Source organism: Thermobia domestica, chromosome 15 (assembly GCF_964235325.1).
Source record: "Thermobia domestica chromosome 15, izTheDome1.hap1.1, whole genome shotgun sequence".
NCBI lineage: Eukaryota > Metazoa > Arthropoda > Insecta > Zygentoma > Lepismatidae > Thermobia > Thermobia domestica.
This window is the reverse complement of record NC_137468.1, coordinates 165615377-165640464: the sequence shown is the minus strand read 5'-3', so window position 1 is coordinate 165640464 and position 25088 is coordinate 165615377. Positions and strand designations below refer to the sequence as shown.

The window sequence follows — 25088 nt, the reverse complement described above, 5'->3', positions numbered from 1 at the left end:
GAAAGCCGTATTCCTACCATAGTTCCTCGTGACCCCCAAACTTGAGTTCAATGACGTTTATTATTAGGTTAGGAATATTCATATAATTAAATACATCGAAACACCGCTAATCCGAACTAATTGCAATCGGTGCTTGTTAGGATTGGCAAGTGCTCTTAATATTGAAAATTAATTAAAAGTATTATCTTTGATATAAATTAAGTGCTCTATATTGTGCTAGATTTCCATATTACCTGTACTTCTAGAAATTAAATACTATTTTTAAAAATATATTTAATAGGATCTAAAGTGTTTGTCGAAAAAAAAATTAAGTTTGTATGTAACACTGAAATCCGTCAGACTGTGAGCTATAGCTATTCGTGTCTCTATCACAAAATTTTCGACAAACTTTAAGAAAATAGAATATAATAAATTATATTCAGGCTCGTATCTTAAAACAAAATAAGTAATGTCTAGGGTAATTAACTTAATAAACAGGTTTATAACTCAGGATCTTATCTACATATGAAATCATAACACATGAGTTACCTCTATTAAAAGTTTATTTAGAAAAAGTTGATAATTCTATGAAATATCTTTCTTTAAAAGTGCATGAGATATACCTGTTGGGTATTCTCTTCTCTAATTCCTTAATTTTTATCTAGTTTTAGTAAACTTCATAAAGCTAAGATTTCTTTAATTATGTGTCTGTGGCAGACAGAAGGGTTAGCCCTCACTAAAATCGTCCTCTGTCAACCTTAACTTATAAAGGGCATTGACTCACTACATCAAAAGCCCTGGACTACGACCCTATTTCGTGTACTCCCTTAAATAGGAGATGCACTAGAAGGATATCTATCTAAATATTTATTATAGGGATAGGTAGGTAAGGAGAAATGAGTTCGCCTTATAGTAGCGAAAGATCCTTAAATAGATCTGGCAGGTAAAGGTTAGATAAGAACCATACTCCCTGAATTAGGAGATGTGATTAAAAAAAAAATCATCTAAAAACTTTATCAGTAGCCTCTTACGAGTCCACTTCGAGGGATCGAACCCAGGAATCTGTGTTCAGAGTATTCATAAAAACCTATTGTGTCCTGCAAGAGGAACAAATTACCTTATAACCGACCAAAACCGTATACAGCTTCAGTTTTGAACACGTACTCAAAAATTCTAGTATCAGGGAATTGTTAATCTAAATGCTATATCCACCTAAATATGGAATGTAGCATTTCAAGGATCAAATCCTGTCCCTATTCTACGGGGCCTAATTCCCTAGCAAATTCTGTTTCTTGAATTAGTATAAGAATTATGTTTCTAAATCCCTTCTTCTCACAGGACCGCATTTTAGTCCAAGAAAGAAGTCCCTTAAAAGTGAAAACCTACCAGAATGTAGAACCTAATATAGTTCATGCCTTCTGCCCTATTTAAGACTCGGAGAACCTAACGAGTCTAAGCAAGACCTCCGTAATACTCCCCCTTCATTTACTTGAAGAGCTAATATTCTCTTACGGGGAGAAAAAAGTTCCCACTCGGCTCACCGAACCGAGTCCGTCCTATAGCTACATTTTTGGAGACTGTTCGAAGTCTCCCCCAAGACTGACGGTCAACTGACTCCTTCCCTGTAAAAATCTTCCGTATATATAGGAAAGCTATCGTATAATAAGCTATGTAGAAAAAACGAGTGGTAGGGAGGAGGGTGTTCTCCTACCAAAAGGATGCTTTCTCTGAATGCTTTGAAACTGACTGTTATTCCCTGAAACAGAGCTGCTATCTAACTATTCTTTTACTAGAGGTATTTTTATGTAATAGCTGAAAATAGAAATAATATAAATATACATAGTAAATACAACAATTACATTTACATACAATTAATAATAATAATAATTAATCACCCAATGACCAGATCTGGATTTCTTAAACTAATAATAATAATAACTTAAAATATATAAATCAATACCAATATACTGATACAAAACAATATATAAATTAAAAGGCATTATTTAAAAATAAAAATCAGCAAGTGATCTAAAAGTGTCACTTGCAAAAGGTAAATGTCATTTTAAGATAACTTTAAACAAATTAAAACGTTGCAACTTGATCTGTAGTGAATTGCTTTCTGAGTTTCTAAACCATGTAACTGAGTAGAAATTGGAAGCTTTTCTTAGAACCTGTTTTGAGTTATATTGTACACAATACTGTTACTGAATCAATATTTTCTAACATTGTAGTTCATGTTTCATTTAAAATAAGTTAGTTTTACTTTCTAAATTTTTATACCCATCAAGTTAAAATGTACGTTTTGTTATCATATTGGTTAAGATATTCTGAGATAAATATAACATTTTTTTTTACTACAAATTGGGATATAATTCTTTCTCATAAATTTAATATATTCATTAATCTATGTGACAGATGCTCTGTAATAATTTTTTAATTATATGTTTATGGGCGGTTAAAATTATAACATTTGGTAACTCTTTTTAGTATCTCAGATTTCTAATTTAACGGGACCATCATCTATTAATTCCTTATTCTATAATTTAATACTCTTATCCTACATTTTCTAAGGAGGGCACGGTGGCTCAGTGGTAGAGCGCTTACCTCTGATGCGTGGGCCCCTGGGTCGATCCCCGGTCAAGTAAGTTTGTGGTATACAAGGTCGTGTTCGTGGGTTTTCTCAGGGTACGACCGTTTCCTCCCATTTTCTCATTTCGCAAATTCTTCCATTATTGTTCACTTGCCTTGATCATCGTCTCCCTTCGCCTAAAGGGCATAACCGTCGGATATTAAACTGAAATATTAATTTTTTCCCTACATTTTCTAGACAATATTTGTTACAGTACTTATTTTCTAATATCATTTGAATAAATAATTTACCAATGAATTTACTTCTATCAAACAGACTTTTGAATCCCTAATAATTTAGCCAATATTCATAATTATCAGAATAATAATTCTTCATTTTGCAACAAAGTAGCCTGACTAAACATATCTGAAAAGCTTGTATGTTGTTTATTTGCGTGTTACAGATACTGTTCTACATGACTGAATCACATTCTAGTTTAGATCTAAATAAACATAAACATATGAAATTCCATTTCCAAAATCAGATCATTGATTGAATATAAATCCAATAACTTTTCTTTTCCCTTGTACCGTATTATTTATGACTGCCAAATTTCAGTTGCCTGTCATATACAATACCTAGATATTTAATTTGTTCTTCCTCGTGTACTGGTACTCAATTTATTCTATATGTACTAACAAAATATAGAATCCTGTTCTTAAATGTTTTTACGAACTTCAAGTTTTTTCATAGTTGATTTCTAATAAATTATTTTTACACCAGTTATTTATAATTTATGAGAAAATATATGCAAATATTTCATTTAAACGAAATACATTGAATGAATCTCTTACTGTTTGTAACTGTTACAGCCTTGGTTATCATTGTCCGCCAACGTACAATCCTGCAGATTTTTACCTTAATCAACTGTCTATTGTTCCTGGTAAAGAGCTTGAAAGCCAATCAAAAGCTGATTTGCTATGCGACGAGTTTGCAGCATCAATGTATGGAGAATACCTCGACAAACAGATAGAAACAACTGCATCAGCAATTTCACCAGAGGTACAGTTTAAAATTACGATATGTATAAGTAGGGACGAAATAAAAGTATTGTTGTTCAAAGATATTCATTTCTGAATACTCGAATACTTAATGGAATATATTAATTTATTCAAATGTCCTTGTATATTCAGATAGATTAGATATACTAATGCCCTTCCTATTGTGCTTCATAGAAATCCTATTTACTTCTTTCTACGTTACTCTTCCTCTCAACATAAATATGTCTTCGGTACTCCTTCATCTTCAGATTCCAAATACAAGATCCCGGTATTCCGTATCCCCATTATTTGTCTCCATTTCAGTGGATTATACCTGTTTGATTAAAATTTTCCTCCTTTACTTAACAATAAGTTTTTGGACGTTAACCACCATTCCATCACGCCACAATACCTCTCACTGCGAAACCTAGGAAATGTATGTACTATGATGGGGGGTCTCAACCAGTCTCCCCACACGCAAGCGCCTCAAGTAATCGTTTATACATTTTCTTCAAGCTGCTGCTAGGCTTCCATGATTAAATGAATACTAAAATCGCTAGAAATGACATACGACTATGTTAAATTAAATTTATAAAACAAATAAAAAACCTTCGACTACATGCTTTCCTTGGATAAGTACTCTACTCATTCACATCTTCTAAACATTTGGAAGTGATGTATCACTATAGTATAAATTAACCTCGTCCACACGTACGCACATAGATTATTGCAGTTCCAAGATTGAAGAAAACAAATTTCATCCACTTCCATAATAATGAAAAATCTCAAAGGGAAAGGTTACAATCCCCTCCCCCTTTTTCGATATCCCACTGTATGCGTGACAAACATGAAACTAAACTAATCTAAAACTTACAATATCATGCATGTATTCCATTGCATAGTGTTTTAATGACAACTAAGTTTATGTCAAATCTCAGAAGAATGTGTGCACTGAACAAATCAAATACGGTGAGTAGGCTGCAATATTGAAAGACACCGATTGATATTGGCATTATCGGTCATGAATCATTTATCATACCCCATATAACTTTCTCCTGTAAGATAGGGTGACCAGACGTACTTATTTTCGCAGTATAGTACTGTTTTTCAAAAAGGTGTCTTGCGTGTTGCGAAGACGCCTAGAAAATCGAGAAATATCTTTCTTTTTTAAAATGTCCTGCCAAATGTCCTGGTTAACTTATTTGCAATATTTTAATGTTTCATTCTTTATTCACAACATTTTGAATCACAGACACTCTTTTCCTGAATGATGAACCGCTGTGTTTTTAACATTCTTCAAAAAATTAGGAAAGGAGAACAATCAACTTACCATTGTTTTGCAATACTGAGAAGGGCTTGTTGAGATACCGGTAAGGTAGGAAAGGTTTCTTTTTCAACTTATGACAGTGATGCTAACCAAGTTAAGTAGAAGTTCTCTCGTGCCGGTTTAATTTTTCTTTCATTCCTTAAAATAATACCACACTCCGAAAATCGAAAAAAAAAAAAAAAAAACTTTACCCTAACACGAAGTTTCACTGTACGTCCATAAAAATAAAACACTTTGTCATTCATCAAAGCATTTAAAGTTGTGTTGAATTCCTGGATTACTTTTGTTCAGTTCTTTCCTTTTAACAAAAATGAATGATAAACTTAAGGTTAACGTTAAATTAAATAAGGACATGCGTATTGCCGATGCAGTGAACTATCATATACTATTATACTTGTGTCCTACTTTTCGATTGTCAGAATCTGGTCACCCTACTGTAAGGTTACATCATAGGGGAAGAATGACTGTCTAAGCTGAGGAACATAAACTTTAAAAAAAAAAATTACAATAGGATTGAATCCCATCTCAGAATTGTCTCATCTAGCCTCGGCATTGGAAAGGACGTTATATTCCAAACAAAGCTTGGAGGCTTTGGGCAGTTTTCAACTCAGAGAAACTAAGACAGAAAACATATAATTTGAGAAGAGGTGAGACATATCATGTTAGGAACAAGAAAAACTTGAATAAGCACAAACAATAAGAACGGATAAAACCTTTGAATAACAGACACTGATGATGTACGGTTATTTGTAAATTACTAAGAGATTACACAAATTTAAATTAGTCAAAACTCCTGTGGTAATTGTATACAGCACACAGCAGATACATTAGTTGTAAATGTTATTATAGGCTAATATTGAAATATTGTACCCAGTATTTGCATTACAGGGGAATGAGAAGCTAACTCCCTCTGTAAAGAAACAAAAGAACCGCTTGGAAATGTATTTATATGGGCATGTACTGTAAAATATAATGCTTGTGATGATTTTCTTCTAAAGTACAAATCATAACTCCATAAAAGTCCCTTAAATTTCTTAAAAATAAAAATAGCTCAAGAAGATCATGCAACATCAATATTAAATACTGAAAATATAGATAAACAAACCATTAGCGACGATTATGCATTTCTTTGGGAAAAGACTATAATAGCCTGCCGTGTAATCCTACAGATTTAGGTTTTGATCGAAATTTGTAACTGCCGGATCAGTTGAAGGAATTAATTGAAGATTCGATTTCAAATCAGAGAGTATTGTACTAAATACATTAGAGCTGAGAATAATTTATGTCCGTTATGAAGAGGTTTCTAAAACGTTTGGAATAAGAGAAGACTGTACCTGTCCGTAAATAGAAGTGTTCTCTCCCATAATACATGCCGTATAATTTTGTCGGGACAAAAAATGTTTGTCCGTATTATGGAGGTGTTCGGTATTGACAGCTGTCTATTAAGGTAGGTTTCATTTTATATATATATATATATATATATATATATAATGATCATTTGAAATGTTTTTAGAGTTTTATACGTGAGAACACTAGTTTTAAACCGAAAACCTTTTATTATGGACTATATTTCGTTATTTCGTTTGGAAGACCCCGGTTCGATTCCTGGCGGGAGCTAATGTGTTTCGAATTCCACGTTAATATGTAGGTCCTCTCTTATATAACCTCGCTGCTGAAAGGGACGTTACTCAAAATCAATTCAACTCAACTCGTTATTTCGTTATGACAACTTTACATTATTGGATCTAGATTAGCAAACAATATCTGGAGTTTTAAGTAATTGTTGTCCTGCAATTGCTGTGAACGGTTGTTATTATTATTATTATTATTATTATTATTATTATTATTATTATTATTATTATTATTATTATTATTATTATTATTATTATTATTATTATTGCCCTTGGGTATTGCCAAAACTCAAGGTATAACTTTTTCCAGGAAAACCGAGCTTTTATCTTATAAATATCTAATAGGTAATCAGGGAAGTGAATTTGGAACTTACGTTAAAGATCTAGGAACAATGTCAGACAATAAATTATTATTTCGAACACATTTACAGGTAATCACATCTCAAGCCAGAAAAAACTTCAGCAACGATAAAATGGCTTTGACGTAATTTTTCGAGTATTAATACTTTCAAAATTCTCTACATCTGTAATGTGCGTTATCATTTGGAATATGTCACGATGATTTGGAAAATGAAGCCAAACATTTTGTAAATACTATCAAGTCTATTCAGAGTAACTTCCTTGGCTAGTTACGATGGAAGTTCAAAGATGTTAAATATATATTTTGTACGATATAAAGAACTGTATCTTTTGTCTTTAACCGATAGGAGTTATATTTTCGATCTGAATTTTTTTCATAATTCTAATTGAAACTGCGAATTGAATCTCCTTGTCATTCATTCACATCTGTACATGTTCCTGTATAGACACAAATGAAAGACGTGTTGATAAAAATCGGCAATCGGCACCATAAAGGGGAGTTTTTTTTTAATTATTTTTTCAATATTTCAGACAGTTTGCAAGATTCGAACCTACTTCTGGTTGTAGTTTATAATTCATGTATGATCAGTGTTTATTTCTTCTTGCATGCAGTATATAATAAGCAAACATATTACACACATAATTAATTATAATGTCAGTGATGTATGGTGTTCATTGGGCAAAACACTCCAAACAAAAAAGATTCATCTTAGACTGGAGAAATAGTTATCCTTCGCTTTTCAATTTGGCCATGAAACAAACACTTGAGAGATATACAACTCCTGTATACAAACGTATGGTGTTGGAATGTATAACTCGTAGGATATTATTATTTACTTTTTAAAATTTCAAAACTTCCAATGTATCTTTAAAAATGTAATAAAGAAATAACGGCCATGTTTTTTAAATATTCAATTAGAATTGGACAATTTATACAAAATTTGGAATCGACCAGTGAAAATGGTACGTTTCTAGCACTTGTGGCTTTCCAGATCTCACTGTCGAAAGGATTGGAGACAAATCCAAGTAGCAAGAAAGCTTTCGGCTAGTTGGCGTGTTCTTGATTTTTGGCTTTCTACGCTTGCCCTGTCAACGCGTGCTTTCATACAATCTGCCTTTTATTGTACTTATAAGCAATGCTTGAGACCCTTCGCAGAGCGTCATAGCATCACTGGTCATTCATTTTCTATTGACTTGCTGCCAGCGTAAAACACTTGCGTCAGGTTTTAATGGAACACTGCATGCAAGGTTGCCCCCATGTAACTTCGTTACTGGAATCCAGCCTGCGGCATGTTTGCACGCTTTCCAATTAAGCCGGATACAAGCCTGCCGCGTTGCAATGCAAATTTACAGCAAGCAGTTTGCAAGTTTTCTCTGCTTCTAGGGAACATATAAACTTTTCTTTGGAGACAAACATATAAACCTAGAATTTTTATATATAGATTCTTCATGGAGGTTTCTTTATTGATGATTTAGTCTCCATAATATCTCCTTACTGTAACACAAGATTTTTTTTCTTTTGTCTCAAGAGCTTGTCTCTGAAATCTTCTATTTATAAAACCATTGATATTGCAAATAAATTTTATTCTATTCTAGATATTTTCCAAACTAAATTTTTTAAAGAACTTACTAAATTTCTAAAGGACATTTATATTATTCATTTAGTTTAGTACGGTGTCATTTGAGAGTTTTTCTTTGTAAATGTTCTTAGTTCTTAAATTTAACTATCTATATCTTCTTTTAGTTCCTTTCATCTTTTCTTTTTGTTCTAGGGTTAAGTATTTTTCGGGTACTCCATGTTTTCATTTTATCTTAGTTATGAGTTTTTATTTATATGGCAGATTTTATCTCAGAATGTAATCCTCTTTTAATTCTTTGTATGTTGATATTTTACGATTTGCGTGCTGTCAGATATATTTTAAGACTATTGTATATGTATGGTTACATGTGCCATGTACCTGATGCCTGGGCGTACTTGTGGCTGTGTATGCTATTTGTTGCAAAATAAGTATTATTATTATTATTATTATTATTATTATTATTATTATTATTATTATTATTATTATTATTATTATTATTATTAAAGAAGCGAGATATGATGAGATATTGTAAATAATATCTCATACAGAGTACTAACTCACAAAGTGAGGAAAACAAGTTAATTATGTAAGAACGGTACGAAGAGCTCTGTATTAAGCACCTTACTTACTATGTTTAATAACAGAAGACAATGCTCTTAGAAATTAGCGTTGTGTCAGGTTTTTAGCACTTCTATAATGTTTTTCCTGGTATAACAACAATTCATACATTAATTTCTTTTATGAATATTTATATTTATATTTATACATTATTATTATTAGACTATCTAAGGGACTATTTTAGTGTTTTACTTTATATGACTATGTTTTAAACTGTGAAATATTATAATTGTACTCTTATATGGTACTAACGTTGAATTCTAAACCTTCAATTGTATTATGTTCAAAATATTTAATTACCTTATACATAAAATAGTTTATTTACCAGAAAATAGTGAAAACATAATCACACACACACACTAAAAGAGTACACTATAAGTACTTTCGCTAAATACTTCATCAGATATGAGGGAAAGACAGACCTTCTAATGTTCACCTACTGAATGCTTCACACTACTTCTCTGTTCTTTGGCTTTTCCTTTTCTCCACTTCCTCCTCCTACTTCTTCCTCCCTCTGTTTCGTGGGTAATGTACAGAATGTCCCAATTTGAACTCGTAAAGGAAAATGATTAGCAATTCTGTTCTTCATGATATATTTTCACATGATCTTGTTCAACAACACTGTCTCCTGACTGACTGGGCACTCCAACCTGTTTCCTGGTCATGTACGTAGTTTGTAATGTGGTATAAAGTGGTCTCAGTCCATCCATTTTGTTTTACAGAGGGTGGTTTTCCACCGCATAAAAACTGGACATTTCAACCGCACCACTTAATATTTTTTCTTTTTCTTTTTTCTTTTTTTAACAGAAGATTTCGTACAGGATTGGAGGATTAATTGTAGAGCTTTATGTACGTTATTTCTTATGAAAGAAAGTATGTTCCATGCGCTCAGTAACTAAAATTAAGGACATATTATTTTAACATGTAAGAAGATTGAAAGAAAGCTTAGTGCTTCTGTAAAGAAAGAGGGAAAGAGAGTGATTATATTGACTACAAGCATGAGCTAACAATTGTTCATTGTAGAATAAGTAATTTGAAATACTTGAATGATATTAAAGCATTATCTGAAACGTGTAGTCAAGTCAAAAAGGCAGTCAACACGAATAAAGAAATGGTACTGACCCAAACAGGAAAGTCCGAGAGCACTGAAGAAAGTGTCTCTGAGAGAACCTCTTAACGCCATTCTCAGGACTTTATTAATTGATGCCAAAATTAATAAAGGTCATATTATAAACACTATCCATTTCCTTTCACGAACTAGCTAGTTTTTCAGTGGTCGATCAGTTAACTCTATCATCACTTACACCTAGATGATATTGCTGCCATCTTCAAGAATCTCAAAGGAAATTTTTACATTTCTCCAGTATTACACAATAATTTCTAGTATTTTTATTATCGATAAAAAATTTCCAGTATCAGAAGACACCCTGTATAAGAAAGTTAAGGACGAACAATGCTGCTTGATGGATTAGTCGAAATAATTATGTCTACATGCTACGAAATTACTCTTTCGGGAAATATTCTGCCCTGAAACTGTGTTGTCACGCAAACAATGTGAACAGGTATTAGAATGTCCATTAAACTCCTGAAACTTCGAAACTGAAACGTTAATCGAAATAGTCCGTCACAATTGTTATTCAATATAGCCTATTTCTTGTAGATCGACAATATTATGAAGTCTAGACGATATTTTCATAGCAATGAATAGTTTAAATTAAAAATACGCAACAGATATACTTACTGTTGAAATACGATGGATTAATTATCTGTAAAAAGGGAAAGAAAGTGTAGTGTCAGACGAAAAATATTAATTTAACTAATAGATCGTTTTTGAAACAAAATATATATAGGGTGTTTCAAAACAACAGCGACAAAATTTGGGAGTGATTCCTAACACGAAGATAAGACAAAACGACAAACAAACCTGGGTACACAAATGATTCCTTTCGGAGTTATAGGCTGCCGTAAACATGCGAAAATGAGCTTTAAAGGTTCATAGCTCCAAAACTATGGGACTTACCGTAGCTCAGATGAAGACTTCACTTAGGAACTAGTATGTGCTCCATCCAAATATCCAAGTTTTAAGAGTCCTGCGGTACTTCCGCAACAGTTTTTATAGAGGTAGTTGGTAAGTACTTCAAATTAAATATCCTTAGCCAAAGTTCTTCTATAAAAATTCAAACTCCGAAATGACGCCACGAAGGAAATAATAAAAGAAAAATGAGAAAGAAAAAATAGTTACTCACCTGATACGTTGAAGAGAAACCCACATGTTCACGCAGTTTGACAAACATCTGATAGGAAAACTGAAGGGACCATGACTTGAAAAGAAAGTAAGGGATTAGAACATAAAAAGAATGGAATATTTTAACATACCAACTACTCTATAAGATACGCTTACAAACCTATATACTTAAAGCTCACAGATGACGAGAAGAACCCCAAAACAGGGGAAGCGGGGAAAGGTCAACGACACGGTCAAGTCCATTTTCGGATTTTGAGGTGTTGTCTATACTTAAATGTCGTCTGCTACTCCGGGTAAACTTATATGTATGTTATTCCGTGGTGTCATTTGGAGAGTGGGAGAGCCCATACCTACGTCACACTACTTCTGCTAGGGTTCTTCTCGTCATCTGTAAGCTGTACCTGATTGGTTCCTTAAATAAATACTTACTTTGTTGCCGAAATATCCGTGTGAATGAAGAGACTCTTGACGCCACGGTATAAGGAGTTCAGGAGCAGTCACATATGCTCTTACTCGAATTTATGTGTGTTTTAGATTTTATATTTAATCTATTATTGATAATATACGATTGGCCAGCATCGTAAATTTGTTATTTGTGCGCAATGTAAGTAAATGAGTTATTTGTGCTTGATGTAAGTAATTCATCGTCGTCCATATCGTGCTGACCTTTGTTACATACGCTGTCGCGCGGAACTATCTTGTGGTGCCGTTTTACAAAGAGTAGGGTACCAATTCAAGAACGAAGACAGTCGACATCTGTAACGCGCTACGTGATATAACGTTAGAGGCTTGATGATAGTGTATGGTGGAGACACACAAAACGTAGAAAGAGATAATGATAAGGACCGTATGTGTAGATGAGAAATAGACGACTTAACAGTTTATTTGATATATCATTTGAAAAACCTTTCGAGCATCTTTCTGACAATATTAATTTTTCCGAATTTGAATGTATACATCTCAAGAAATCATATAATCTAATTTAGACAAATGGACACTTTTGGAAAGTTTTTTTTTTTTTATTCATGAAAACTGGAAATATTTGACAATATTAATAAAAACAAAGCTGATCAAAGCACTAAATACATATTAATAACATTTGTACAACTGTTTCGACAATATACCATCACCTTCATCAGACATGTTATGGATGATTCATTCAAGAATAACTTAAATTTAAGCAGAAAGTGCAAGGACATCACACCCACTCTTCCCAGACCCAGTAAAGTTTTTCCTTCAATTCTTACATCTATCTGTGCAAAACTCAATTTTTAACTATGTGCTTGTTGCACATTTTCCGTAATTATTTGCAGACCCGTTTTGTTGTGAAGTGTAAATTTTGAATGAAGTGGTTGTTACGTATTAACAAAAAATTGTCTACTTACCAATGAATCCTCCCTTGAAAAATTTAAAGATTTTGACGTTTCAGAACACTCAGCTGATTCCTTCCTCAGTGGCAAGGTAAAAAGGATTAATACCTATAAGAACACATGTTCATTATAACGTAAAGGTACACATGCGGTCATTTTGACTGTGTATGCATTTTTAATGTTTTTTTTTTTTACCTATTTTACTATTTAGAAACTTCATAAAGCAATAAAAAGATTAGAGGACATTTAAATTAACAAACTAAGGTTATTAGACATGACTGATAATAAATAAATTACGATTTTGAAACTTTTACAAAAACAAAAACTTGCTGTTATTGAAAATTATCAAACATTGGCATTTTATATATTGGTGTAAGGTAAAGTTTACAAATTCCTCAATTTTTTGCTTACACTCATACAGATTCTTCAGCACAGTCTGTACACACTCTCTTTGACATTATCCACATATTGCGAGGTTGGACTTGATGCATTTGTGCTTTCTTGATGTATTTTCCATCACTTCCTAGTGAGGACTTCTCACATGTTTTCCTTTCCTGGAATCGATCATCAGACACGCATGCAACCTGGGGAGCAGTATTGTTTTGCGATATTTTCCTTGGTGATAGGGGCGGGGGAGAGAGGAAGGTATTGTGAACGATGAGCGCCAAAATCGACCGGTGTTGCCAATATCAGAACGAAAGTATGCCCATCGGTCAAATTGACCGATGTGTACTTATAGGTGTTAAAACGGAAAGGAGATAAAAGGAGTAAAACCAGGAATGACACTATATAAAAGTAACGTACAAAATAAAGTTACGTACTTTCAATAATTATTTGCACACATAACTAACTAACTGACTCTATGGCTTATGGAACTCGGAGGTTCAATGTCGCGTTCACAAAAACTCTCCACTGACTTCTCTCCTTAGCCAACTGGATCCAGTTTCTACTTTGTATTCCTATGCCTTCGAGATCCATCTTAATATTGTCCTCCCATCTACATCTACGTCTTCCTAATGGTCGTTTTCCGATTGGTTTTATAGTCAAGACTTTGAAAGCGTTTCTACTTTCTTCTATCCTAGCTACATGACCTGCCCACCTAAGCCTCCTAGACTTGATGACTCTAACAATGTTTGTTTGGGGGGCGCGGTGGCTCAGTGGTAGAGCGTTCACCTCTGGTGCTTGGGGTCCCGGGTTCGATCCCAGCCCCCGCCAAGTGAACTTTGTGGTGGACAAACACCGTGCTCGTGGGTTTTCTCGGGGTTCTCCCGTTTCCTCCCACTTTCTTCATTCCACCATTTCACTCATCTCTCATCATCACCGTCTCCTTTAGCCTAACCGGCATAACCGTGGGACGTAAAACTCACAGATTTCACAGATTTTTCTAACAATGTTTGGTAAATCGTATAAATTATGTAGTTCCTCGTTATGAAGTTTCAGCCATTCTCTATTTCTGTTCCTCTTGGGTCCGAATATTCGTCTCAGGATCTTGTTCTCAAATATTTTCAGTCTATGTTCTTCTTTCAGAGTAAGCGACCATGTTTCGCAACCATATAGAACAACAGGCATGATTATCCTTTTATATATTTTACGCTTCAAATTCCTCGACAGAATTCACGACGACAAGAGATTTTGAACTGAATAGTGACATGAATTCCCTGCCTTTAGTCGACACTCAATTTCTTCGTGAATATGATTTTCGTCTGTTAATATTGATCCTAGATATTTGAAAGTATTCACGCTATCAAAAGTATTATTTAACGCATCTATAATTTGCTGTATTATGGTCCCGACGTACTTCCATGTATTTAGTTTTCTCTGCATTTACTTCTAAACCCAATTCTCTGCAAGCGTTTAATAAGATCTCTGCTTTTCTTTCTATTGTTCTCTTGTTATCCCCTATTAAATTTACATCATCAGCATATGCCATAACCTGGTGAATACCGTACAACTCTAGACCCTGGTTGCTATCTTTGATTTTTCTTATAGCGTATTCCAGGACAAAGTGGAATAATAATGGCGACAACGCACCTCCTTGTTTCAGGCCATTTTCGACGTGAAAGCTCGTGGAAAAAAAATTTTCCTATCCGGACTTTAATTTGGGATTCATTGAAACATATCTTAATTAATCTAATTAGCTTTCTCGGTATTCCAAATTCTATAAGAACGTTGTATAATGTTTCTCTCCTAACCGAGTCGTAAACCTTTGTAAAATCAATAAATAGTTGATGTACCGGGGTATTGTATTCCCACTTCTTTTCGAGTATTTGTCGAATGGTAAAATATTTGGCATATTTAATTTAATTTTTCTTGGGTTGAATTTTCACAACGTGTCTGATGAAGATGATGGTACCTTGCCGAAACGTTCCACAAATGTTATTAATATATATTTAGCATTTTGGTCAGTATTGTTTATGTATCTTTTATATCTTTTAAACGACGTGTTTAGATATCCTAATTGCTATTTAAAAAATAAAGTGGAGTACTGCCTTGTTTCTAAATAAATAAGTAAAAAAAAAATAAGGTCAATTTAACCCAACCAGCAACAGCCGCCCCTTGGGGCAGGCCCGGCCCAATGAACCCTTTCATCCGGCCCGCCTGATCCCTAATTGAAAATATACTTCTTACATAATCTTAAACTGAATTGAAAATATTTCCTTTATAAATGATGTCCACTTTGGAAAATACCATCCGCGTTGGAATATCCAGTGTACGACGGAACACTGTGAGACTAGCTCAGAATATGAATAATCAAATTTCGCACTAAAATGATAAATAAATCGATTTTTCTGCTTTTCTTTAATAAATAAATATTTTGATTATCGTTATAACAATTTTTGTGTTCATGTGATGTTAGTGTACGATAAACGAGATTCTTCATTAAATACGGCCATTCGATTGTTGTGAAAATGTTATACATTGTCTCATACGGCCCTCGACGCCAGTAAATCCTGTGTCATTGGCCCACCCCTTTTTCAACTTGTACTTACCTGATTTAAACAGAACAAAATATTTTTGTCGGAATTTTCTACACAAGATAATGATATGTAACATATAAGTTATTAGTAACTGAACATAGTAAATAAAAAATTGAAAAGAAGTCAAGCTTAATTACTCGAAACTTTCTTCGATTGTTAAAATTGTTTCTACCAATCTAATGGAGAACGTCTCGAGTAATCAAGCATGGTTTATATTCTATGATTTGAATGTAGAATGAATAGTTAATCTAAAATCACAAGATGAAATGCAAGATCTGTAAGTTTTTATTCTCAACTTCACATATTTTTTTTCAGGTAAATAAAAAGTTCAAGGCACAAACTTCCATGTAAGTACATCCATACGACATATATTTCATTATTTTGTTTTAAATATGTTTGTGTAACCAATAGTAGAAATAAAAGACGTCAGTGGGAAGAATATTTATTTTAGAAAGCTTTTAATAAAGAGGCTATTTACAGTATTTTCCATCACTAACGATGGAACACAATTTTTTAATAAAATTTTAATGTAGCTACAAATTTTTCTAATCTTATACTTAGGTATTTGGATTAAATTGTATTTATATGCAGAGTACATGGGGATTTTATAACGGAAGTAGGGGCTATCAGACTGTTGAAGAAAGGGAGAAATACTCTAAAGATGGTTAATCGAAACTTCCTAACAACTTCCGAAATGAAATGAAATCTTTAATTTAACGTCCCATGATTATGCCTTTTAGGTTAAGGAAGACATAACAACTTCCGATATCAGGTTACGATACATTCTGTTCTCAGACCTATCCATCAACTGTTCTCATTCTCAGGCTGGCTCTGTGTAGCAGATTATGAATGAAGTGTTTCAATAACATTATTTTGACCTTGCGCTTAAAAGAAATCTTTCAAACTTTGTAGTCATTCGAAAACCATTAGTTAAAATAATCATAATGTGATTTCCAAGAGTATATAGAGCATTTTGCAAAAATTACAAAGAACGTACAATTTTTGTCGTTCTACTGGAAGAAAGGGAAAGAAAAGACAAATGTAACAAATTTTCTTGCTTTTTCAGATGTAAAATTATATATCAATTAACTCCCTTTACATTAGCAAATCTTAAAATGTACTTATGTTTGTTATTTTTTTAAAAATAAAACGATTACTATAAAACTTCATTTTAAAGATGAAATTCCGAGTAATTTTTAGGTTAAAGTACTTGCGTCTAGTCTATGAATAATGCATGTGGTCTTGGCTTCTGCTCCCGATCGGTGCGTAGATTCCATATCATGAAGCAGTGGGGAACTAAGAGTTAAGAGTTAGTGAACCTGGTCTGGAATATCAGTAATAATTTTGGTGGGAATCAAAACACCATTTATTTATTATACAGTTCAGCATGCGCTATTTGGACCGTCGGTCATTTTTCTTTATGGACTATAGCGTCAGGAATTTCAGATCAAGGTATTCTAATCCCGATTATAAGAATAACTAAATAAATAATGTGTTATTAGTTTATTTTCTCTTTGTTTTCAGTCGGAAACCTCAATGTTACAAGCAGCTTTATTGGTTGATGTGGAGAGCATCGATTGATGCCAGAAGAAGCAAAAAGCAACATGCTATTAGATTTGGACTCTTAATGGTAAGTCACAATTAAAATTTATTCAATTCATATGTTATACCTTAATATTCACACTCAGTGCATTTAAACGTTTGCTTCTGGTTCTGTCATTGTTCGTTAAAGTGAATATTTCGTTAAATATTGTTTAATGTCTCATTAAGAAAATTGACCAATTCGTTAACGTTATTATGGGAGTCTTAAATAGTGTACCAGACAGTGTCGGTGTTACAAAATATTCAGAAAAGGATGAATATTACTTCGTTTACTTCAGCAAAGAGACGAAATCGCCAGACTAGAATAGCATATTGAAACAACATCCTTATCAGAGCTCCCTCGTGGCTATATATTAACGTACACGTCTTTGGCGCTTAAGACCTGGGTTCAATTCTCACATTCGCATCTCACGTTAAGCTGTAGGTCCACGTCTCAAGTAGTCTAGCTGCTGAAAGAGACGCTAAACTCTAATCTACCAACCAACCAAAGCATCTTTTCCACAAAGACGGAACTCTAGCTATGTTCCCTTTCCCGTTGGTACAGTTGCAAACGCGTGAGTCTTTGGTGCACGTGGTTCCGGATTTGATTCTTAGTGGGAGAGAAAAAAAAATTGAACGACTTTCAGTGGTTCGAGTTTCACCCTAAACTGTAGGTCCACACGTCTCATATAGCCTCAGTTCTGAAAATGGACGCTAAATTTCAACACACAACAATAATCTAGTCATGCCCGTGTAAGTCGAACCAGATACTACAACTTTTAACAAGAAGTTATAGAGGAGTATTCGCTATTACATTTCGTGCAAAGACATTTAAGTGCAGTGGTGAAGTTAGATCGGAGCCTACTCTTTAGACCGGGGCGGCTTCTTTAAGTTTTGTGTGGTTTCCATTTTTCCGTTCTATATAACCTAAGTGATGTAAAGAAATGAAATGTCGCTTAATCAATTTCATTTTCTTTATTTTAATCAGCGTTTCATGAATTCAAATTGCTTAAATGAATTCAGTCGTTTAGTGTAGAATATTTGTTACTATTGAAAAAATGCACGTAACCACTCCCATCTCTCATTTTAACATAGTATCCACTTCTTCAAAATTTATTTCTTCCTCTTTGATTATTCTGGCTATGGAGAATCGTGATATTCTATTACGTAATTTGTAGTCTAGAGCTTAATTACCAATCGTATTCTGTTTCTCTCTTTTCATATATTCCACTTTTTATTTACAGTTTGTTTCTAATTATTGACACTTTAAGACGAATTTCAAATTCTTCTCGAGAGAAGTACATAGATTGAATCAACTCTACTTAACTGACTTCGTCTTTGTACTCTTAAAGCAGTCATTGATTTTTCGAACCAATTAATATTGCCACTGGCTGCAAATATTTACAGTGTAAAACCAAAGTGATAAAGTGCACAAGAGCAGGACAGGAGACAGGAAACTTATGGCTAGAGGGAGAGAAAATCAAAAACGTTAAGACGTTCCCTTATTTAGGAAGTCTAATATCTTCGGACGGAAGAAGTGGAAAAGACGTAAGTTCCAGAATAGCACAGGCTAAGCAAGCATTCAATAGGAAAAGAGGATTGCTAACATCAACAAATGTGTCGTTGGACGTTCGAAAACGATTTATTAAGGCTCTGGTATGGAGCGTGGCGCTTAACGGATCAGAGACCTGGGCATTGAGAAAAACTGAAATATCCAAGCTGGAAGCATTTGAAATGTGGTGTTGGCGCAGAATGCTGCGCATATCATGGACCGAAAGGAAAAGAGATGAAGACGTACTAAAGGAAGCTAATGAAGGACGACAGATCATGAAGATAATAGGAAAAAGAAGAAACAGCAAATGAAATGAAATGAAATGAATTTTTTGAGTTTTACGTCCTACCGTTATGCCGGTTAGGCTAAAGGAGACGGTGATGATGAGAGATGAATGAAATGGTGGAATGAAGAAAGTGGGAGGAAACGGGAGAACCCCGAGAAAACCCACGCACACGGTGTTTGTCCACCACAAAGTTCACTTGGCGGGAGCAGGGTTTGAACCCGAGACCCCTAGCACCAGAGGTGAACGCTCTACCACTGAGCCACCGCGGCCCCAAGAAGAAACAGCATGCTTGGCCATCTTATTCGGCACTCCAATTGGATCACCGTGTTGATAGAGGGAAAGGTAGAAGAAAAACCAGGAAGGGAAAGACCAGGGATAGAATATCTAGATGCACTTATGAAGAAGAGTCCTTATCAAAGTATAAAACAGCTCTCCCAAGAGAAAGAAAAGTTTTAAAATCTCCATGTTGCCCACCAACCATGGATGCCGCCACCCTTTCCAACACATCACCAGCCGAAAACAATACTATATTTCCACCAAGACGTTATTTTTGACTCATAGTTCAACTTCAAAATCCAATAATACATTAACATGTTTTCATTGTACAAACATCTCGGACATTCATATCGCGTTCGAGAAAGGATTGTAAACCATTTCTCTTCTTAACTGTGAATTTTGTTTGTACAGTTTTCTGTCACATGGGATTCGCATGCTTGAGATTCACATGCTTCATTATGAGAATTGTATCTTCATATTAAAAGTGAAATTATGATTATCATACAATATATACATCAAGAGAGCGATAAACTAGAGTATTAGAGCTGTCAAGCTCAAGAATTGAAGGGTCTGATGCAAGGAGGCAGCTCCACTTTGTGCCGCTATTGAGGCAGCTCCACAACTCAAAATGCCATTGCACGTACCTGAGCGCATGCATTGGTGTGTCTTCTGGTCAGTTGTATTTGATACCCCATAACCTAACACAAGCCTGAATATTGTTTAGTTTCGGTGAAAACTGAATTTTTAAAACGTTTTGTTTAATTTACTACATACTGGAAAAAGTGGAGCTGCCTCCTTCTTGCACCAAACCCTTCAATTATAATAAAACCTTAAAAATTTTTTTGCGCTGGCTTGAATTGTTGAGCGTTGGAAATTAATAACAGAAAGGTTTTGAAATTATGATAAAAGAGTACGGTAACAACAATGTAAAAGAGAAAACTAATGAATATAAATTTATAATTAAAATGTAAATGACCTCGTTCTAGTCAAACATATTCTTGTTACGCGGATATTTACAAATATAAAAACGCCATCTCATACTCATATTCGTATGGATAATAAATTTCTGAAATTTCCAGAACTGGAGTATGAAATAAGAATTGACCAGAGACAATTTGTCCCCGGCCCCAGTAACTTACTGCCCTATGCCACCTCCTTCAATTTGAGCTATTAGTTAAACACGATTTTATCATATAGTGTACAGCTGATCGGAAGCTCAGGTCCATCAATGAATTTTAAGGAAATTTTAACAAAAACAATACTTTCAGCAATCGATCGAATATATATATATATATATATACTTATGCGATCTGGATTTAAGTCTGCACCTCGGAGAAGAAGTAGTTTGGAACATTTTTGTTAAGAATAACAACGATGAACCATTTTATGTGCCCTAGGATTTCTGATCTGATGATTACTTTCCTAGCGTTATTTGAGCAACGAATCTTCTAGAAGCATTTGCCAGACTCTAATTGAAGGAGATGGCCCCCACAGCATAGTCGCTAACGCTCTCGCCTTTGGTGTAAGCGGTCCAGGTTCGATTCCCGATGGAGGCATTCTGTCGAAAAGTGTAAACAGCTTTTTTTTTTCTAGGCCAGCCATCCTGAATGAGGTTTTCCTGGGTTTTCCTCATTCATACCAGGTGGTACCTAACTTAGGTCCCAGGCCGCTTCCTTCCTTCCCCTTCCCCAGATAATGTGCTCCCCGAGGGCTGATGGGCTAAATAGCCATAGATGCCGAAAGCCTAGAAATCTAAATCCTAAATTTAATTGAAGAGGGTTAGCTTCTAAAAAAAATTCCTTATTATCTAAGGTGAACAACACGTAAAAATCTTTAGAAGCCAACGTCTAGGAGATCATGGCTAAAGAATTGGTTGCTGAAATAATATCAGTAAAGTAATCACCAGAATAGCAATCCCAAGGTACATAAAAGAGATTACTGGTTGGCAATAGATTGGATTGAATTTGAATTTAGTGTCTCTTTTAGCAGCGAGGCTACATGAGACTTGGATCTACAGCTTAATATGGGACCTGAATCACATGAGCTTCCGCCGAGAATCGAACCCGGCTCTCCTGTATCGAAAACTAATTGGTAATAGAGAATTATTATCGTATAGTAATATATAGATTTTAACAATACAACTAATCCAATTTGTAATACTAAAACTATTGTAAATTTACATAGCTAATTATGCCTTTCGATGTTTATATCTTTCAAAATAAACAAAGTAATTCGTAATTTCTATTTTTTCTTTTCTTTTCTCTCCTTTCAGATTATATCTTTCTCAGTGGCTCTGACATTCGCTAATATAAAGCTAAATCAAAATGGAATTCAGAATATAAGAGGATTATTGTATTTAATTGTGAGTGAGGTCTATTTTACATGTGCATATTCAGTGCTCAACACATTCCCACATGAAATACCCATGTTCCTCAGAGAAACAAGTAATGGACTTTACCAGCCTACAACGTACTACATTTCAAAGATGTTAGGTTTGGTAAGTAGTTGATTGACATACATTTCAAAAATGTGTTTAATGGTCCAATACCCTAATCAAACATTGTTGGAATTTATTTATTATTTTTAAACAGTTATTGAATGCAAAATGGAATTTCCTTTTTCTTCTTTGAAACAAAGGAAATAAGTGGAAAAAGCAACAAAATAAAACAAAAAAGCATACTTGAAGTCATTTCGCTTAGCATTTAGTAGCAGATTCTGCAATGTCAAAAAAATAAATAAATAAATAAATAAATAAATAAATAAATAAATAAAATAAAATAAAAATAAAAATAAAGGAAAGTAATTGAACTTATTAATGCTTCTGGTTCAAGTCAAATAAGGGATCTCTATTGTAATTTTTATAAGTAAATTTTGTCAAGTTTACACAACAATTATGATTCAATTGTAGAAAATTTATGGCTAGTAATTTGAGGATTAAATTATTAAGTGATGCTCTTAAGCACATATTGGATAAAAATTTACTCACCTTACACTTGCAGCTATTGACCTCTGTCTTTTCAAATTCATTCTTTTATACACATTTCGGTACGTTCTAGGACTACCTTCAAGAGTAGTCACTTCAGAACCTACAAGACACTAGTAAAACACTTTTGTTGCTTTGCCCTGTAATAATAAAAAATAAAATAAAATCACCGTATATGATTAGATCTGTAAGGTTGGAATTGTGTTCATTTAGAAGAATACATTCCTAGACAATACGCAATAGTTGCAGGCTCATGGTGAGTGATTTTTTTAATTCGAGGGTTAAAGTTTACATTTTATCAAACTGAACGTTCTGTGAAATATTACAGATAGCAGTGCCGGATCCAGGGGGGGGGGGGATCGGGGCGATCGCTTCCCCCAGAAAAGGAAACCTTTTTCATTTTATATATAAATAAAACCCATCCCAAAGTTTGGAGCTCTTAAAAGTAGCTTTAAGTAGCAGTATTACAACCCACTGCCCCCACCCATCAGAAGTCCGTCATGGATCCGCTCCCTGACAGATAGATGTGGTAAGGAACAAGAAAATAAATATTAAGAATATTTAAAAATATAATAAAGAAATCATCTTGTATTACATCTAATACAAGGCACAAAATTTCCGGTCAACACCAAATATTTTAATTTGACGATTTGCATTTCGCCTTTACTTTCTTTGCCTTCGAATAGCGAAGAAAAAATGCCGATTAAACCCTCTGATTTGGTTACTGAATTCAGACCTGAAATTTCGAGCCCTGCTGTAGTATTTAATACGATGAAATAATTTCGAGAACCGCTAGTGCTCTGTCCATCGGTCACATTATGGAAGATGAACACAGATATTGAAGAAATTACATTTTTATTTGTCCTTTTGTGACGCTGTGGTGTATGTTTCTGTCAGCAGTAAGAACAGCTTTAGTTACCCAGCTAGTTTTCAATTGAATGATTCATGTTTCAGTGCAGTGCTAGAAAAGACAAATAAGAATGTAAGTTCTTGACGTCTTCATTCATTTTTCATAGAATGACAGACGAAAGGATTAGGAGCAACTCTCGAAATTATTTCGTCATGTTAAATATTACGGTATATTGCAGATTAATTATTGAGTTATATCAAATTTATTTCTTTGAAGATAATATGCTCTGATTATTTTCAGATTCCGCGTACAGTAGTGGAGCCATTCTTCTTCTACATCGTTGTTTTCTGGATGGTTGGATTTAAACCAGGCATTGATGCATTTTTCCTTTTATTTATTCCAGTCGTTTTATTGGCTAACTCAGCAACAGCATATGGTAAGTGTTACAATCAGACTTGCTTTATAATTATTTCCTGCTTCAAAACGCTTCCAAAGAGTGAAGAAATATTTTCATTTCACTTATTTGTACTGTATATTTTCCCTCGTTTCAATATATCAAAAAGGGGTCAAAATATCTTCATATGTAATTTCGTAATATTTTTTGTTAAATTTTCCTTCCCTGTAAGATACCTTAGTACTTCCAGCCTGACTTTCTTAAAGGAGAACCAAAAGCAGTAGATTCTAGGCTACTAAACTATGAACATCATGAGAAATTGTTTGAATAAACATGTCTATATGATACAAGCAACTCTGTAGTTTAAGAAACCTAATAGTTCATTTCCTTAAATTGAAATTCTGAAATTGATTTCCCTGAATTCTCATGCTTAAGTAAGCAAATTATTTGTGACAAGTAGCACCGCAAATACTATCATTCATGGCTAGGTTTAAAGAAAGATTCTTTTAAAATCAAGTCTCCATCTTCCTCGTAGCCATCCAGCGCTCTTTTTAATACAGTATAAGATTATCTTCCTACTCTTAATACTTACGAGTCAAACTTCCTGTATTTGAAATACAATAAAACAGTACTACTAATCAATAATTTTGGACTAACTATATATTTAATGTCTCGGCATTCTGAATGTACTCATAAACATAAACGAATAAACATACATCATAATTTGCCTATGTTTTTGATTATTTACAACCAAGACACTTATTTTTTTCTGTAGCATTTGAAGTTTTGATTTAATTTGTTATTCAGCCAAAGCTTGAAGTCTTAACACTTCTTGAGCCTTCTTAAGCTTCGTTATTTCTAAAGATAATTTTCTTTTCTAAGTCTTTCTCCTATCATCATCTTTTTGAATCTGTTTTGATTCTCAGGTGCTTTTCGATTTTCTGTGATAGCTGAAAAAAGTTTTCTCTTTCTTCTTCGAAATATAACAATTTCCCTGATTTTCGGTATTTTTTGAAGTATTTCCCTGACTTTCACGGTCGGTTTGAATCCTGTAATATCTATCATGGTAGAAACAAAAGAACGCCCTTTAATCCTTTCCTAAGCTAAACCAATCTACTTAGGACAGTTCATACCAGTCTTCGTTAAATCTGTCTTTCTATTACATTTTCTTCTTCCCTTACCCAAGAACCCCCGCTTGGCCTAGTGGCTAGCACGCTTGCTTTTGGAGTGTGTGGTCCCCGGTTCGATTCTCGGTTGGGGCACAGTTGAACAAAAACGTGGTTTGGATTCCACTATCAGTAGGTCCACGTCTCCTTTAGCCGCCCAGGCATAATCACGGGACGTTAAACTCAAACAAAGCAAACCAATGCTTTATCCAAAAATGTATATCTCACAACTTAATCAACTTCAACTCTATACAACCCTCGCTTATTTCCCATTCGAGAGACTTTTTGATCTTTCTGTTCGTA

General features: G+C 34.0%; 1 protein-coding gene across 1 annotated transcript in view; it reads left to right on the top strand.

Moving 5' to 3' along the window:
• The window catches only part of LOC145671341 (protein scarlet-like), a 138011-nt gene that overhangs the window by 70473 nt on the left and 42450 nt on the right, over positions 1–25088 (top strand). Inside the window, exons 9-13 of the mRNA XM_081740363.1 lie at positions 3421–3610; positions 16013–16044; positions 17222–17327; positions 21665–21889; positions 23526–23661. Coding sequence (XP_081596489.1) covers positions 3421–3610; positions 16013–16044; positions 17222–17327; positions 21665–21889; positions 23526–23661 — 689 coding nt within the window. The remainder of the gene's footprint in view (positions 1–3420; positions 3611–16012; positions 16045–17221; positions 17328–21664; positions 21890–23525; positions 23662–25088) is intronic.